We start from the raw sequence: 18214 nt of genomic DNA on the forward strand, positions 1-18214 counted from the left end.
TAGTATTTCACTCCAGTGTCTCTCGCTTGGCCGTTCCTTTCAGAGGGAGGGGCACAATGCATGCTGGGTGTTGTAGGAATGTAGAATGGGTGAAACCACAAACTGTTTGTACAACTTTCTCCACAGCTATGGCGCCAGTTTCAAACATTATTGCTTCTATCGATTACAGAGAACACCAGCTTTGACTGACAGTGGCTCTTTCCAGGGACGAATTGCTCCTTTAAAGGATTTGATTGGCTAACTAGCTTGCAGGAAACCAACTGCATTCTGACTGGTACAGGCACAGACAAGAGGTTTCCTTCTTGTAAACAAAACATATAGAATTGTGTACAGTTAAATCTTTTGTGTTTTGTATCTGTGGACAGCGGTACAACATGTATGTCAAATGAATCATGAGCGAGTGCAAAGAACATTTAGGGAAATAGTTTAGATTACCGGATGCTCAACATACAGCAAAGACTAAATGATAGAGATTATACACTGATATTTTATCCTGAATAAAAAAGCACATTCGTCTTTATAGTATTTTCTCTCAATCATTCACAGATTCCACTCTAATAGCTGAGTGAGCGGACAGTTTATTCAATAAATGCCTTAATGCCCTGGGTCAGTAAGTAGCTTAAAAAACAAGTGAACACTGTCCAACCCCCTACAGACTGAGTAGACTCAGCAAAGTTATAAATCAATATTCTCCTAATTTTCCACAGAATTATAAATAAGCTGAACAGCTATATACTAATGCACTTAAAGGGCCAGTTCGCCGATTTTCAACCTCAGTCCTTTCATGCTTTTATAGGGAGCTAATGCCATTATGGTAGAAAAAAAATGCAATTTGGCTCTGTGCCTTTGGAGGACGCTATCCGCTTCTCCAATGGGCCCTGGAAAACCTCTGCCAGATGATGCGTTACGTAGTGTGGAGGAGCTCGCTAAACTACGCCTCCTCGCTTAAAATCGTCACGTTTGAAATGTAGACTGCAGACCTAAGATATTTTAGACGATCCACAGGTATATTCTCGTCGTATTTTGGATTCTGTACCGCTCTGACCCATTGCCTGCAGCAAACAATGTCCTTGAGTGGAAAACAGTAGTAGCAATGCACGCTGGGTGTTGTAGGAATGTAGAATGGGTGAAAACACAGGCTGTTTGTACAACTTTGTCCTCAGCTATGGCGCCAACTTAAAATATTATTGCTTCTATTGATTACAGAGAACACCAGCTTTGACTGACAGTGGGAGAATTGCTCCTTAAACCACAAGGAAGCTACACACATTGACCTACTAATAAATGCCTGAAAAGACAGGACGCCTGTAACATCCAGGCAGCCTTCAGAGAGCAGCATGCATGTGACCAAAATCCAGGCCACCACTATCTCCAGCCTGTCTACATCTCATCTGCTCTGTCAGGCTGAATACCCGGCCCATCTGTCAGTGAATGCAGCAACAGCAGCATACTGTACACTGTCTTCATCTCATAGCAAATAATTCATTCAATAATATCTTTCTCTGTAAGGAGCTTTTTGTGAAACATAAATTGCGTTATGACACTTACCAGTAATAAAGAGTAAGTCACTAAACTGATTAAACTGCACTGTATAAAGCTCACAGTGATGCAACAGGGGCTCACAGAGTCCAACGCTGTGTTGCACAATGGCATTTGCACTGCTGCTTTCCTTTATTTATTTATTTCTTTATCGGGGACAAACTGACCTACTGACATTGACTTACACAACCTATTAGTGGGAGCTTTTCAACCTTACCCTGACTGAACCCGCTCCTCCGCAGCCTGGTGCCAACAGAGGTTGCTATTCACAGTGTTTTAACGTTCAATTCATTACCTGCCATGCTCCAGTCGCACAACGAGAAAAGGCCGCACATGCACTCCCCCTTCCCACTTCTTGTTCACACATATTAACACAGATGGAGTGGGCCATTGACTTCCTTGCTGGGCTTTGATCGCCTGCGCCCGAAGCAATTAAGGAACAATCCAAAAGTATTTCATTGTGAAGTGCCAGAAATCAGGTGTGAGATTATGACCTTGTTTTAAGTACACTATGACGGAGAAAAAAAACTAATTTTGGCTCTCTAAATAAATAGTTTTTAGGTATGTAAATGGAGCGCTGAAAATAGTACGGCAGGAAAATACACTCCTTACTCTCCAAATTCCACAGGCAAAATTGATGTTTATGCATAAATTTGCATCTGATGAGCTGCTGAAAATAGCAGATGCTCCTAAACACTAATAGTCAAAGCCTGACTGTTCAAGCAATTATTGTATCCACTAATTATATACTCGGAAAAACAAATCATTCCCTCTCATATTTGTAATAGAATTTTGTTTGTGTGTTGTGGCTCCCACAGGACATCAGACAACATCAAATGTATTTTAGATGTAGATTTGCATTCGTAGATTTGCTTAAAAAAACGGGAGAAAATGTACTTTTCTGACCTCCTCTCTTTGTTACACTTTGAAAATAATAACTGCTTGATAAGAAATATTCAATATCTGGGATGCTGCTAAATGTCAGCAGCAGTAGACTTTAATAACATGAGCTTTATGTGTGCCGTATACTGCAGATATGAAAGTGCAGACTTACTCGTTAAAGATGAGGTCAGGGGCAAAGTAGAGCATCTGTCCATTGGTGTGTTTGTAGGAGCGCCAGCTGAGGCAAAAGGAGGACAGACACATCCATGAGTACTGGATCAGGGTGATTTGGTCCTCAATGGGCAGGCCTCGGAAACCTAACACACACAGAAAAACACACACAAAGCAGACAGACAAGGTTTAGACGTAGCTGATGCATTTGGACTTAAGCACTGCTTCAAGAGGCGTGTGTGTACCTGCGTGTTTGTTCATGTGAACGTAGTGTGTCTTTGCTACAGTGTTCTTCTCTGTGCCAATATTTGTTAAGGCATGATAACCACCCATTCTTGTTGTATGCAAATCCCACAAGGCCTGCAGTCATTGGCGTAGCGTCTATGGAGCTCCGAAAATAGAGTCGAATAGGAAATTTGCCAAACTCTCAATCAAACTCTGGCAAGAAACTCCTCCTCATGCAAAACAGAGGCCAAGTGAGGACACGCAAGTGACTTATCAAGGCTTAGGGACTATTTTAGCTAATATGCAAAACACAATCATTAAAAAGGAAATGTGGAACAGGTATCAAATGCGTGTTTACAGATAATAAAGTGAAGAGCACACAGGGCCGGCTGATAATTAAAATGTGAAGTTTGAAGTCTTTGTTTGTTGTCGTCAGGTAATTTCAGAGGTAAATAGACACCAGTAGAGACGTTGCTAATAAGGAAGCTCCAAACAAGTCTGACTTTTCCTGTCTGAGTATCATGCGAACTGACAATATTGTTCCATGTTGCCCTGCATGTCAGCCCCGCCACATCCAAATGCACGCAGTGGCACATCTGAAAGTCGAAGGTACTCATTTTGACCCTTCTGTCTGGCTCCCCTTCTATTTATACGTCCGGATATGGCAAGCAGACACCGTGGAGGTATCAAATATTTGCAATACAGCAAATTAAACAGCCTCAAAGAGCTACCTGTGAGGCATCTTTCAAAATGTCTCCCGCTGACGGGCGTTTAAGGGGAACTTGTTTATCCCCTTTCAAACGTTTTCTCCCGTCCCCTGCTGCGGTTTAGAGGTTAAAATTATTAATGAGATAGACATTAGATCTTGTGTTCAACTCCACATCTGAAGACAGTGATGTAAATGAGTTCTGTTTGGGAGTCTTAATCTTGATTCAATGTAATGGTGAAACAGGATTCCCTTCTTAATCCCGTTGAAGCTTTACAGGATAATTTCCTGAGCTGATGTTTTAAATGAAATTTGTGAGCGCCTGAAAAATCTGCCAGCATTACATTCTCAAAATGTAGAGATCAAAAGTGAAGATGTCGGCATGTTATCTTCATTAAAGCCCAGGTCCATAATTACAGTATAGACCCCCCACCATCATGATTTCGACTTATCCATGAATAAAATAGTATATATGAACTAAAATATGACATTTACATACATAAATATACAACCTAATTTACAATTTATTGGATTTCTACATTAATTTAATAAACCAAGTGCCTCTTTTATTGATTTACAGGGAATTTGCCAAGAAGTCAGACCAAAAATGCTGCAACCATCTCCATTAAATATAACCTTTAAAAAATGGGATTTACACGACAAAATTGTCTTGTACATATCTGTGAGGGTGGGGTGTAAATTTATGACGAATACAGGCTTATAAACCTTTCTTAAACAGCATTTAGGCCTCAGCCCAACACTCTTATGGTCACTAACCTGGAAGTACTTTGGCCCACTTCACCATGCGTACCATCTGCTTTCCGGCCAGGCGGTTGAGGCTGGACAGCAGGTGGTCGGTGGTGTCAGGCTGCGTGTTGTCATAGCCCGAGTACACCTCTTCGGGCTCAATCAGCTCCAACACGCTGCAGATGGAGGGCGGCAAAAAAGGTGTGACCACCCCGGGACCGTGGGGCACCAGGGCATTGGCAGCGCTTGCGTTCAGCTCCTTCTCTGAGGACAGGTAACCGCCTCCAATGCCACCTGTGGCAGTTTGGCCGTCCTTAGAGCCCTGAAGATCCTCGTTGACTCCCTTCAGCTTTCCTAACTTCTTGGACTTTCGAGCTGTGAGGAACACAACAGCTCTTGTTAACACATCGTTGATGGCAGCATTTCCTACATACATATCCTGAGGTATTAATTGCAATGTGACAAGTAGTGTAAAGGTATAATTTTAATTCCCCAAAGATAGATCTACGTTTTCTGTATAATACATCGTACAAGATCAGGTATGTGCTAACAATGTCAACTGTTAACAGATGTGTTACTTTAAACTAATATTATTTTTTATTCTCACTTTAATATCAAAGGCATGCTGATGAAATGTTCACATTATGAAGAATCTGTTAACAGTGTGTCTGAATGAAGATAAAGCTTCTGGGTATTTGTAACTCTCAAAGTAAGAGGTCTGAGTCATCAATTGGAAAGTGTCCTTCTCAAACCAAGTCCAGCTAATCCTTGAGCAAATATTAGTACAATAATAATGTTCCCTTTTTCTGTGTAATGTTTAGTTTTACGCAGATGGGAATATTTGAGGGATAACAAACAAGCAAATAACAAATAAAAACCCATACATGCTAATATACTGGGTATCCGTACAAGTCATTAAGTGAAGCCTCTCAGCTTGCTCAGGCAATCAACTCCAGGTGTGCCGCACCACCGAGCTGCAACACTTACACATTCAACACCATATACCTCAAATTTAGCATTCCCTATGCAATAAGGCTGTATTTTAAAGCTACATTTTCCACCAGTGCTGCTGCCACACTGCTTCATTAAAACCCTGGTACCTGCTGCTAATGATGTAGCATTTCATTAACAAGCTCACAAGTCAACATGTGCCCTTATACCACACTCGGAGGCTTGGTGCTAATGTTAGCTGCTGCTTCTCCAGGTTAATTAGTCTGTATTAGTTTAACTTTATCCACTGGTGTCCACAAACTTTACCTCAAAGTGGAAGCTGGAGTTATCCTTTCCTGGTGTCTGTGTTTTAGGGTGGTGGAGACCCCCTAATTTGCCGGAGAGTGAGTGCTTCTCCTCTTCAAGGTAAGTGTTTCTACTTGCTAGCTAACATGCTACATTGATGCCAGTTAGCTATGCGGCTAATGTTGCAGTTGGTGGCTGTTTTGTTCCAGCTTTGTTGCAGTGGTTGTTAGCTGAATACAGTTAATGTGTTCCACAGCTCACTGGTCACTGTGTCTGCTGTCTGCTATATTTCTGCTCCCATCAGGCAGCTGTTATTTGCATTGGGATAAGCTAAATGTGATTGAACAAGCTAGCTGGCTAGTGACTGAATTGTTTGTCAGTGTAACCAGGGTTCTCTGTTCCCCTGCTTAATAGCATCATACTTTTATGCATTAAGGAGATTTTTCAAAGGGTTTCATGTTTTAAATGTGTTGTCAACATGTGGAAATCACCCAACTACAGCTCACAGCCTACTGATGTCCCTCCCTAAAGACTGTTTTCTTAACTGTAAGCAGATGAAATTTAAACTGCATTGGTAACTTCTTTCTCCTTTCATTCTATTGCTGTTTGATGGTTAATGATCGGTCTGACCAGTCTCTCACAGTGTTAGTGAACACATGACCCTGGGAACAGAGTGATGTACCATGTGGTTGTAGTTTGAAGTGATCCTAATATGGTGATTTTCTCAGTGGTAATAATGATGTTTTGTGCTTAGCTGTGGGATACAATAGCTTAACTATTTTTACCCAGGTCTGTGGAAGACAAAACTAGTGTATATGAGCAGCTAAAACACGAATGTTGCCCTGAACATAGTTGCTTTTAAGGTCAGGTTTGGGGTTTAAAGCACATTCATTTTCCTTGAATTACCGAAATATTTATATTCTTTTTCAGATTTTGGGAATCTTACAACTTGTCTTTGAAAATCAGAATTGCAGCTGAGCAGCTGAGCTCCCATTCAACAGGTTACACTGCTGCTCATGAAACATGAAGCCACTCTCATTGGCAACCTTCATTCATGACTCATGGTCATCTGCTGCTTTTCAACACTACTAACATTTTACTAGAAAGACATGTCTGCTCCAAGAGTGCTTGTTTTATGCTCAAATTTATAATTACCTGCTGGTTAACTTAATGAAACATGGTGGATTTTTGGGTTAATGATCCCTTTTAAACTGTTATCCATATTGTTCACTAATCACTTTGAGGCTCTGTATCTAGAGTGTTTTTCATAGTTTCTATTGGTACCCCTCCCCAGTCTTCTTTGTTCTGTTTTCCGGGTTGTCAGTGTTATTGAGTGACATGGGGTGGTATATTTAAGTTGTTGTGATTCGCTCTGTGCTGCTGCTGCTGCTGCACTCCTGCTTTAACCCCTCTTCTACATTTATACCTAACCAAAAAACACTTCAGCGCTGCTGCTGCTGCTGCTGCTGCTTGTGTAGCGTTTCTTAAGCCCACTGCTATCCAAGCATCCACTTGAAGGCTCACAAATTTTAGTACTCATTTTTGCCTTCATTGTAAGCACTTCATTTTAAACCTATTTTTACTGCACCTATAATAGAGATACTTATGTGTTTTGGATTTTTGATGATGATCTGTCTGACCACTTTTCCAATGGCATGCATTAAGTCCCCTCCTGCTGCGATACACATCATTCTAAAAATGCAAAGATTTCACATCTGGTTAATTTGGAAGACTCACTAATAATGCATGAAGCAGACAGCCCAGGACACACTCTGTAACAGCAGCAGCTGCATGTGTGTGTGTGTGTGTGTGTGTGTGTGTGTCCCTTTGGTCATCCCTGTTTACTTAAATAATTTGACAGCACTTACATAATCCTACATCTGATTTTCTCTTTCCTACATTTAAATTGATTAAGATTCATTTTGTGTAAATTCAGATGTCTTGAGGGGCATAAGATTGAAAATAATATGTAATTTCAATAACTCTAATAGTCTGAAATCCCATCATGTATGCTGTTAGCCTTGTGTTTGCCACTGCGACCCTGAATGGAAATAAGCCCATGGCAAGAAATGAATACATTACCATATACCTCGTGTCTTTCCTAAAAAACACAACAGTGTAACTTTTCTGCAGGCTCTGTCAGCTGGCTTTGTGTAGAGTACAGTAGATCTACACCTTCTGTGGATGCATTATGCATATTGTGCTCAGATATAGCATATGCACACACATACACACAAACATCTTATGACTCAGCATCCTCGGGCCTCCTGTGACTACGACCAGACCCACTTCTTTATCTCTATAATTTCTTCCTAAGCAGAGCGAGGCTGACTCAAATGTCACATCTGAGACTCAGTGACGGGGGGCAAATCTGTAATGAGGGTGTGACTCCTCACCTCCGAGGTTCATCCCGGCCTGGAGACACTTCCGTACGCGGCACGCTGGACAGTTTTTCCTCCGGATCTTGTCGATGATGCAGTCGTTTCTCCCGGCGCACAGGTAGTTGTGCTGACCTACGGAAAGACAAGACACGGGCTCAGCGTGCATAGTAAACAGTAAACGCAGCTTGCCGTAGAACAGCTGTGATATTTTCAAAGGGATGTGTAGCAAAGAGATAACTTATGCAACGCTGAATAATATTTGTATACATTTGCTAACACAGAGAGAAGTGATATTTGATGCTGCTGTAGGATCTCTCCGTCTGTGTGTAATGTAGGTCAACGCAGAAACACAGGAAATGTCTACACTTCATGGTTGATCACTACTAACATGATTGAAATTGTGATTATTCCGCTCACACATTTTACAACACATGACTAATGGTGTATTCTACAGTATATGGCATGAGGGTATTAATATTCGCCGGAACCAGGACACTGGCTGCAGCTAGACTATTCCTGACAGTGATGCTAACATGGCGAGAATCCCTCCTGCCTCCTGCCTAGCCCTTAGCTAAACCCAATGATCTCCCATTTCAGAGCGCTTCCTTCCGCTCCACTAATTCTTCACTGTACAGCTCTCCTCTCCTCCTCCTCCTCCTCCTCCTCCTCCACTCTTCTCCTTCTCTACGCCTGCGTCTCCATCCCTCCTTTTTCCCTTTTTCCACACGTCCGCCAGCCTCAGAGCGCCATACGCCCACACACAGGCGCACACGTACAGTCATTCACTCTCTCACTCTCATACACACACACACACACACACACACACACACACACAGAGCCAAGGCTGCTTCACTTGGCAATTTGAAAAAAAAAAAAAAACTGCAAATCTTGTATCTGCTTTCACAAACTAATACACACACATGGAAATCACGACACAACCCAGATGGAGCGATAGAGTGTTGTCTACTGACCCTGATGACCCCAGTACATGGCTCGTCTCTGCAAATCTGTGTGTGCATGTCGGATTGTATATAAGGTTGTGTCCATGCACATGTTTGCATTTCAGTTTGTCTTTTCCTGCATCTCGTCTCGTTCACTTCAGAGATTTCATGGTTCCGGCTTCAGAGCGTTAGCACGGAAAGCCTTGCGCGCGTGTTTACATGCAGTTTGCTCAAACATGTACATTCTGTGCATCGCCTTTGTTGCATCCACAGTACAGTATTTGTGTTTGTGTGTAGGACTGAGCAGAAGTTGTTTTCTGAGCGAGCAGGACTTGTGCGCAGTGTGTCTGTCTGGCTGCTGCCAAAAGCCAAGGAACCGAGCTGCAGGAGGAGAGGCAGCAGCTGTAGCCCCACCACTATTTCTGGCTAAATCACATGACCATTACATAAGCCCATTTTTCTTGCTCTAAAAAACAGTAAACTGCGACACAGGAAACACAACGCAGCCGTCCCCTTCCCCAACCCCCCCCGTGTGCACGTACAAACACATGCATACACACACATGCACGCACACTTTCGCTTGGATAGGCCGGACCAAATGGCAATACTGAAAACTCCGGAGCCTCACTGCTCATTCCTGTGAATCTTGTTAATAATTGTTGGAGTGAAATACACTTCATGAGACAGGCGAAGTCGTAGTCCGATGGTGTGTATGCCCGGGACTGAGAGGTAGAGAGGCACTGTGTGTGCATACACTCACATGCCCTCGCGCACCATGCTTACCTCTGCATATGTGCATTTGCTTATCATCCCTGCACATGGGGGGCTTACCGGTGACGGGTACTTTTTCAGCCCTACCTTGGAAAAAAAACTTTTCTCACCTCTTTTATAAAGCGGTTAATTAAGAACTCATTTTGTCTCATTTTGTTCTGTTACCCAACAAATCTATAACTTCTGTTTTTGCACTAAAAAAATATAATAATGGCAAATCCTATCAAGACTATTCGTGAAATATGCCACGGAAAAGATCCCTCAGATACTGTATTAGATTTGACATCATTTTAAAACACCTGTCTGCTGGAACAATGCACACTCTGTCAGCATCCTTCATTTAAGTCCTCTCACGTCTACTTTTAGCTAATCATCTCACAATCTGGCAACAACCCACTGAGTGGTCTCTGTTGTCTGTCAGCTCCAGCGTACATCACTTATAAGGACCGTCTTCTGAAAGGGAAACACATTTACCTGTTGGGACCGAGAGTAATCTGCCCTTTACTCCTCCTGACACCTGTACAGCAACACTACATCTGATCTAACAAAACGCTTTGTTAAAAGCAGCCTTTAACCTGACAGTTTTAAATAGACACTCGACACAAGTGGTGAGACCCCCATTTGTGAAAATAGCCTCTCGGATACAGTAGCTGACCCACATCAATAATACGACTGTGAGTCTACTGTGCGGGGAATTTAGCTTCAGATTTCTTAGATGCAACCGATACTGCAGACACAAGAGAGTATATAAGCAAGTGGCAACCTCTGCGGCTTATAAGAGGAGCCAACACAGAAGTGCCAAAAACTGCAGTTCCGAATATGTCCACTTGAGGCTGGCTCCAATAGTGAGTCAGTCCTCATAGCGCCCCATATTAAAATGCCTAACTTCCTAACTTCACAGAAGAAATAAACTAAATAGAGGATGTGCTAAATCAATGTCAGTCTCACAGATGATTCTAATTTAATTACCCACTCACAAAGGATTTGGTCAATTTTGCGATGGTATTTAGGAAAACCTAAATTACATATCCAAAAAATACCAAAAAACAGGCCTCTCTGAGATGTAATTGTTGTTACCGCTGGGCCACTGGAATGCAAATCACTGCCTTTGCAATACTTCTGCTGCTTCAGTCCTTTGGACGTCTCACAAACAGCTGTGAGCTCTGTCTGGATCATTGCGGGGGGGAAAAAAGGGGTGCAGAAGTTAAATACACTGTAAATAAAAGCTGGTGTTTGTTTACAAATGGCTCCAATTCTATAATAATGTGCTGCATCGCAAACTGTGCGTTTCCATCTCACAAAGATATTCCCCATCTGCTGCTTTTAAACATCATACATCTACTAATCATTCAGGCCACACTGTGGTATTTGAATACAAAACTACCTGACGATACTGTCTTCTACAATACATTCAAACATTTTCCCAGCAGTAGGCACAGCACCACTTGTTTGTGAAGATATTAAGATAATAATTGTTACAATTGAAAATCTTTGTGTGGTCAAATCCAACAAATAATGGAGGGCTGGCTGCTAACTGTTTTTATACTATATGGTTAAAACTGAAATATCTCCACTCCTCTGTATTACCTTTCTCTACAGGTTCCTGTGCCTATCTAAAACATAGACTGTATAAAAAGATGGACGACATGACAGTTCCCTAAAAGTGAAGCCAAAACATCTATCGCCCCCTGCTGACTGGCTGCAGTATAGGTCATAAAGCCCGCCTCCTCCATGTTAACAGATGGGACATGAGTCAAACTATAAAATCAAAATACACGTCCAATAAATGTTTCTCAAACATGGTTTCTGTCATTACAGTTAGTTCTTATCATGCTGATTTACGTCCAAGTGTTCATTCTGACAAGTTTATTTCTAATTAGTTATTTGATGCTGTCAAAAGGATGATTGACAGCTCTGTTGACCAATACGGCTCCTGCAGCCGATCTGTTCCTGATTAGCAGAGAAGAGGAGGAACGGTGAGAGGAGACGTAACTTTAATCACTACAGTCATTGAAGTTTCATATCTGTGAACGCTTCAGACCGACACAAGAAGCTGTTCTGCAGTTAAACACGCCGGCATGCGGGATCTTTGTTAGGTTTTTTTTGTCAAGTGTTTTGGTTAGCGGAAGTGGCTACGGCGGCTCCACCTGCCGATCTCTACTGCGCAGACTCTGGCTCCAAATGACGTCAACATCGCAAGATGGCAGCGCCTGCCACGGGGGGATTTTGGCTTCAATTTCTTACAATGAGAGCAGATGGAGTTGTCCATCTTTATATGCAGTCACTGATTTCAACACATGACCTCAGTACTCTTTTGTGCCATTACTTTATAAGTAATTTTGATGTATGAGATGTGATTGACATGATAAGATTTCCAGCACTGAGTCAATGTTTGCATCTAATAGTAACGTCACAACGCTACGTTTGTTATGTGTCTTTTAAAAATCAATCACTACTAAAGACGCTGATAAACCTCCATCAGATTGACACTGCTTATTTGGTTGAACAAAACAGGTGTGACCCTCTGACGGCACTGGATCCTTTTTGCATGAATGTCAAAGAACAAAGGTATCACCAGGCAGCAGGAAGAGATGGAGGTCAGATTATGTCCACTGGAGAGGCAACAGGCCTGCAGGTCAGCCCGGGTCAGGGGAACTGAGGGCAGGGAGGAAGTCGTGTGTGCATGTGTGAGTGAGTTAGACGTGCACCAAACACACAACATACCTTTAAGCTAATAAAGTAGGTAGGCAAAGTGCTTTAAATCGTGTATTTTGTTGTGCTGAACAAGATTAAGTACTTATTTGTCAGTAAGTAAATAATCAAGAGCAATATATATATTTAAGTATTTGTAATTTATCATAGAAAAATGCCAAAAAAGTTGCAGAATTTTGCTAAGTTTTCTGTCATTATACTTTGTAGAAAGACAAGACAAGCAAAAAGGAGTCGTCAATTTAGCTTCAGGAATAGTGAAAGGGGCGTTTATTAAGTGTTTAAAATATCATAAAGGCTAAACTATAAGTACATTAATTGTGTTATTTATATATCAGCGGGGATACATGCTCACATATACTGTAACAGTAAATGTATCTAGGTTGCATTAGAGACCCTCCTCAGGCTGCATACTCCAACCTAAATACATTAGCAATGTAGGTCACACACATACTTACAGTAAGCCTTCCAGATTACCTGAAGTTGTACACCTGACTACCTCTGCTCCTTATGAAGAGGAGTACCTGTGAACGTTTGCATGCTCAGTGTGTGCCTGTTATTACGTTTGCATGTGTGTTGTATGCAGTTTTGATCGGAGCAGCTCTTGTGCGAGCCATGCGTTTAGGAGCTGGGATCAGAGCAACAGTGCTAAATGGCTTCACTCCAGCCGTTGTTACATGAGCTACATACACACACACACACGCGCGCGCGCGCACGCACACACACACAACCTGAAGCATTCACTCTGGCACTGGAGGGAGGCCTTTATTCCCTCAGCCTGAGCTGGAATAGATGTGATTGGACGGCGGAGCTGCCAGTCAAAGCAGAAACAGAGCGAGCCGTGTCCTCGGATGAACTCTCCCACAGAGGCGGTACCGAAGAATAGGTTCTTAGATTGACACCAGCGCCATGGAAACCACGACCCAGTCACATTGCAGAACACAGAGAGGCCATAACAAGGCTGACTAACGTCTCTGTAAACCTCCCAGTTCAATAAGAGAGCAGGAAAAACAACGAGCGAGCTAAAAGCAGGGCCTAGTATTATTATAAAGAGCAGACATGCCAAGCCACTGATGACATGTGAATAATAAGGCAGCGTTCAACTCCTCAAATGCGCTCCACATGGAGTCGATTATTGAGTGCAGCTGTCTTATATCAACAAACTGCTCTTTAGCAGAGTGGATGCAGGAGAGCAGAACATATGAATGCATTCAGCCATTTCCACTTTTCATTAGTGATGTAACATATTTACGAACTGTTTTGTGTCAGAAGGCATTTTTTCCCACAGAGATTGACAATGTTTATACTGAAGGATTCCTCCTTTTCGGTAGAGCCTGCAAACTGGCTGCAAGTTTGCATGAGAAAGTTGAGTCAACAGTAGCAACACAGCTGCAAAACTTGTTTGCTTCATCAAAGTTAAAACCCCTCTTCTATGTTTGTTTAGTTTACAAGAACATCTAAGATGTAGGAGCATTAGAGCTGCCATAGTCGACTAGACTTCTAGGGATTTGGATGAATGTTTCTTTTATGAAATACGTGTGTGCAAGTGAATTTTTAAAGGATGAATTGAGGCGGACATATTGAAAGCTCAGAGCCAAGCAAATACTGTGCATAATTTAGTATTTCTATATGTTTCCAGGGACCGTGGTTATAAACTTTATCGTGTACAGTTGGCTCTGCCTTCTGGTAGATAAGACAGAAATTAAGTGGGATGAATATTGGTCCTCTTGAGGAGGACTGTAAGTGCACAGCTTTGGACAGTAAGAGGCCCATGTGGCCCGTAGATATTCCAAACAGATGGTCCGAATGTAAACCGAAAAATGCAGACTTCAAAGAATAACTGTGCCAGGCCTGCGGTGGTGTCAAACACAGCTACCTCACAATGCTTTGTGTGACGTGGATAACAGGGAAAGCAGACCCTCCACAGTGTGAGGATTTCAAATGATTTGTTGATGACTCCCGCATGCTAACTAGCTCTGTAGTAAAGGGCTGAGAGCCAGTTAGTCGTCTAATGAGCTACAGACGACCGAAAAGTTGTGTCCCCCGAGGCAGGCGGTGCCAAAAGAAATTAAGCATGGGCTGGATTATTCCCCTCGCGCAGATGCCCACTCTCTGCAGTCTTCTTTTATATCTTACACGCCTAGTCTGTGATTTTAACTTTGAGAGGAAAGAGGAGGAGAAGGAGGAGGAAGCACTGGGATTGGGGAGGAGTGAAACGTCTCCTCACGTCCTAGCTTACACCTCTCCGGCACTCACTGCTGACACATCGCTTTCCACCCGTCTCCCTGATTCTTCCTCCCTCTCCCGGCTCCTCCTCTCTTTATCTCCCTGTCTGCGTCTGACTTTTTCTTTGTCCTTCCTCCCCCCCCCCCCCCCCACACCTCTCTCCCCCCTCTCTCCCCCCCGCCCTCGCTGTATCTGTTTCACTGTCCTCTATCTCTCTTCACTTTGCAAAATCCTTCTCTCTGTGTTTTCATCCTCTGCCTCTCTCCACCTTTACCTCTCTCTCTCTTTCCACCTCAGCAGCAGCTGTGGAGGGGTCAAGTAAGGTAACAGCTCACTTTGCACTTCAGAAGGGCGTACACGCAACCTTGATGACATCACGGGCCTGTGTGGGCCGCCCTTATCACACTTTGAGAGTTTGCACAGTTGCTGGCAGCGCGGACTCGAGAGGAAATCAGAGACAGAGACGCTCGTAAAGAGGTTTCAATGTGAAGAGCGCTGCGTTCGATTTAGAGGCCATCACACCATCAATGAGTCAATTTTGGTATAATTATGCACAATACGAGAGACAAATAGGGGTTAAGTAGTAAAATCAAAGAGCCTGCAGAGATCTGAGCTCTTCACAGCCTCACCTGACCAGCCCACTCACAAAGTCAAATCCTCGCTTGGAGCAAGAACAACGGCATGTCTGATTCAATAACCCGGACACATAATCCGGTTTCAGCTCTCCGTAATGACGCTGCGTAAATATCATCAAATTAAGTCATGATTTGATTGGGAATGAGCGCAATTCCTCCAATGGTCAGGAAAACACCTAGAGGGCCCGACGGCTGGCTGTCAGGCTTGTTTGCCTTTTTTTCCCCCCTCCCTCCGCCCGCACCGGCTCGATCTGTAAGCGGCTGTTTTGCATTCAAACACTCATCTTAATGAGTTCGGCCAACGCCTCAGGCAACAGGCACGAAATGAAAAGCACATTATGGCTGCTGCTGATTTTCCCCTCAGCTAAATATAACATAAAGGGCCTGCTGCAGGAGAATTACCCACTCAGTGTTTTGATTTCATTTGATGTGCCACTCAAGTCTATAAATGTAATGTACCAAATGTTTCTGGTCGTGTTAATGATCTTTTAGAAAAGATAAATATGTAGACGGTCCGCGGAGATTGAAGAGAAGTTTGCTTCGTAAATCAGTGAAGTGCAAGTAAAACCTGCAATAAATATTGAGTTATGATTCTTGCTAAAAAAGAGGCTTAAAAGAAGAAAAGAAGCTTTTTTCCACCATGTTGTTGTCTGTGTGAGCTCCACAAAATCTGCTCTATCAGGACAGACTTTTCAGTAACACGTGAAAAAGACTGAAAGCAGAGTGATTGTATTTTCACACTCATTTTCAAGTTGGAAAAGCTGTACGCTCATACCACATAAACTCCATAGACATAAATGAATCTCTGCATACGACTGTTAATATTCAGCGTCTGCCGATAATTCTGAAGGCCACAACTTTTAGTTGATACTGTTTGAAACGAATCGATATTCACTGAAACTATTTTGGCCTTCTATATGAATTAAATTTGCTGAATTACAGACTGATAGACTTGAAGTTTTAAACAACTTGTGTCGCTGTTCTCTAAACAATACAGTAAGAAATGTCTTCTTGAGTGCTCAGTGTAAGAAAAGTGCAGTGGCTGTAAGAGCAAAGAAGTCAATTGACAAATGATAAAAAACATCCTGACCACTTAGTTTGCATTCATAAATTCACCGCCAATAAAACAAAACCACATTAACTAAGAGATAAGAAACAGAAATGAGTTACAAAGAAAGAAAACACAGACAGGCTGCAGGTTCAACATGACAGAAGTTTCTGGATAATATAAAAACTGATGAACATAATTCTTATTAAATTATGTTCTCAAACAAGCAATTATTTTTGGTTCAACGCACAGAGAATTAGAGCTGCACGATATACTGTTTAACAATTGCGATTAGTGCACCTCTTCAGAGTGAACTGAGCGCTGAGCTGCAGAGTCAATGTGTCACCTGCCTGTAAACTGTAAACAAGCACGAAAACGTACGTCTCCTGTTTCCTGTTGGCACACACAACCTCACGTCGCGTGTGTGCTGCAGGTTTAGCCGCTAAAAGTAAACACTCGGCGGCACGCCGCTCCGTGAACAGTCCGTGTCATCTGTTTATGTAGCCACAGCATCCGTTACGCGATGAGGCTTATAAGTAAGTTAACAGCGGCATGCTGGTTAACGCTGTGGCTACATAAACGGACCGTTCACGGAGAGGACGAACCGTGGAGTGTTTACTTCTAGCGGCTACGCCTGCAGCGCACAAGTGGCGTGAGGTTGTGTGTGCCGACAAGAACAACAGGAAGCAGGAGACGTGTGTTTTTTTTCGTTCCCAAAAGTTGACCCAAAAGAGCTGATCACACTGATTAAACCTACATTTGAATTAGAAATGGCTTACTGTTAATAATGCAACTGCAGCCAGCAAGTCTATTTGTATTTATTTTATGAAGAAACGTGTCGCTCCACCTGAACTCTCTCTACTGTTGTGTGTGAACCAAGAGTGATAAAAGCAGGAGAGGGGTTTGGGGTTTTTTTTTTTAGACTTAAAGTCCACAAATAATAAAAATTATGATTCATTGTTTATATGAACACAAAAACACGCTGCATTTATCTGGTATAATTTCCTGTATTTTTAAAAAACGATATTGCAATGTACCTTCTTTTTTTTTTTTTTTTCAATGTATACATACAATTTTTAGCACCACCAGACCACATCATTTGTTTTCTTAATTCCTTTCTGTTCAACGTGCTGCACATCTCCGTTTGAGTGTCCTTCAGTGTGTTCAGCCCTCTCACAGCCCTAACCAGTGATTTCTTGTTCAATGAGTGACCGTCATACCTTCCACTGCTCTTTTGAAGAAGACTTTGCAGCTTCCACATGTCACCACGCCGTAGTGGCATCCTGACGCCTCGTCGCCACAGACCAGACACACTTTGGCCGTTGAGGACGGTTGTCTCAGCGGCGAGCTGAAAGACACAAACACAGACACGTGTTTTTTAGAACCAGAGACATTTCAAACATCAACAACAAAGGCCCGGGCAGACCGTCCCCTTCCTTAGAGTGCTGAAGCGCTGTGAAACATTCCTGGACTTTACGAGCATCAGTACAGTAGCAGCGCAATGAGGCTGGCCGTAAATATGTCTGCCAGCCAAGAGCAGGGGGGCTTTGCTCTCGGCTGATTTATAGCATCAGCGGGCTTACAGAGATGACAGTGACAGATTTATAGAGGAGATTATTTAAATTCAATAAGCGCAGAGAGACACGGAGCAGGATGTCAAATTTAAGTCGGATCCAAAACACTTGTCCCCTTCTCCGGCAGAAGAACGGGGAGGCACTGGGAAAAAAATACTGAGTTGTGGAGATAACAACTTAAACATGACCGAGCCAAAAGTTTACTGTGTAATAGTGTAAGCTGTGTTCAGGGTCAAAGGTCAAAGTTGAAGATTAATATTTGCATGTTCTGCTGTACTGTAAGTGGCACGTCATGTTTTTGTTATTTACTCTAAACCAGGAAGCGACTGATAACAGCCTGCTGCAGTTCTACCTCTACCTGATCCCAGGCACTGTTGACTTTGGCATCATGTGCTGCTTTCACTACTGACTGATCTGACTACA

The 18214-nt window shown here is 42.7% G+C and overlaps 1 protein-coding gene across 1 annotated transcript in view; it reads right to left on the minus strand.

Moving 5' to 3' along the window:
* nr3c2 (nuclear receptor subfamily 3, group C, member 2) overlaps window positions 1-18214 on the minus strand; it is an 85248-nt gene that overhangs the window by 17910 nt on the left and 49124 nt on the right. Inside the window, exons 3-6 of the mRNA XM_069665926.1 lie at window positions 17438-17565; window positions 7903-8019; window positions 4301-4645; window positions 2594-2738 (exon numbers count right to left, since the gene is read on the minus strand). Of these exons, the coding sequence (XP_069522027.1) occupies window positions 2594-2738; window positions 4301-4645; window positions 7903-8019; window positions 17438-17565 (735 nt within the window). The remainder of the gene's footprint in view (window positions 1-2593; window positions 2739-4300; window positions 4646-7902; window positions 8020-17437; window positions 17566-18214) is intronic.

Source organism: Semicossyphus pulcher, unplaced genomic scaffold (assembly GCF_022749685.1).
Source record: "Semicossyphus pulcher isolate SPU_LCO1_2020_fin unplaced genomic scaffold, fSemPul1.0.p SCAF_17, whole genome shotgun sequence".
In the NCBI taxonomy this organism is placed as follows: Eukaryota; Metazoa; Chordata; class Actinopteri; order Labriformes; family Labridae; genus Semicossyphus; species Semicossyphus pulcher.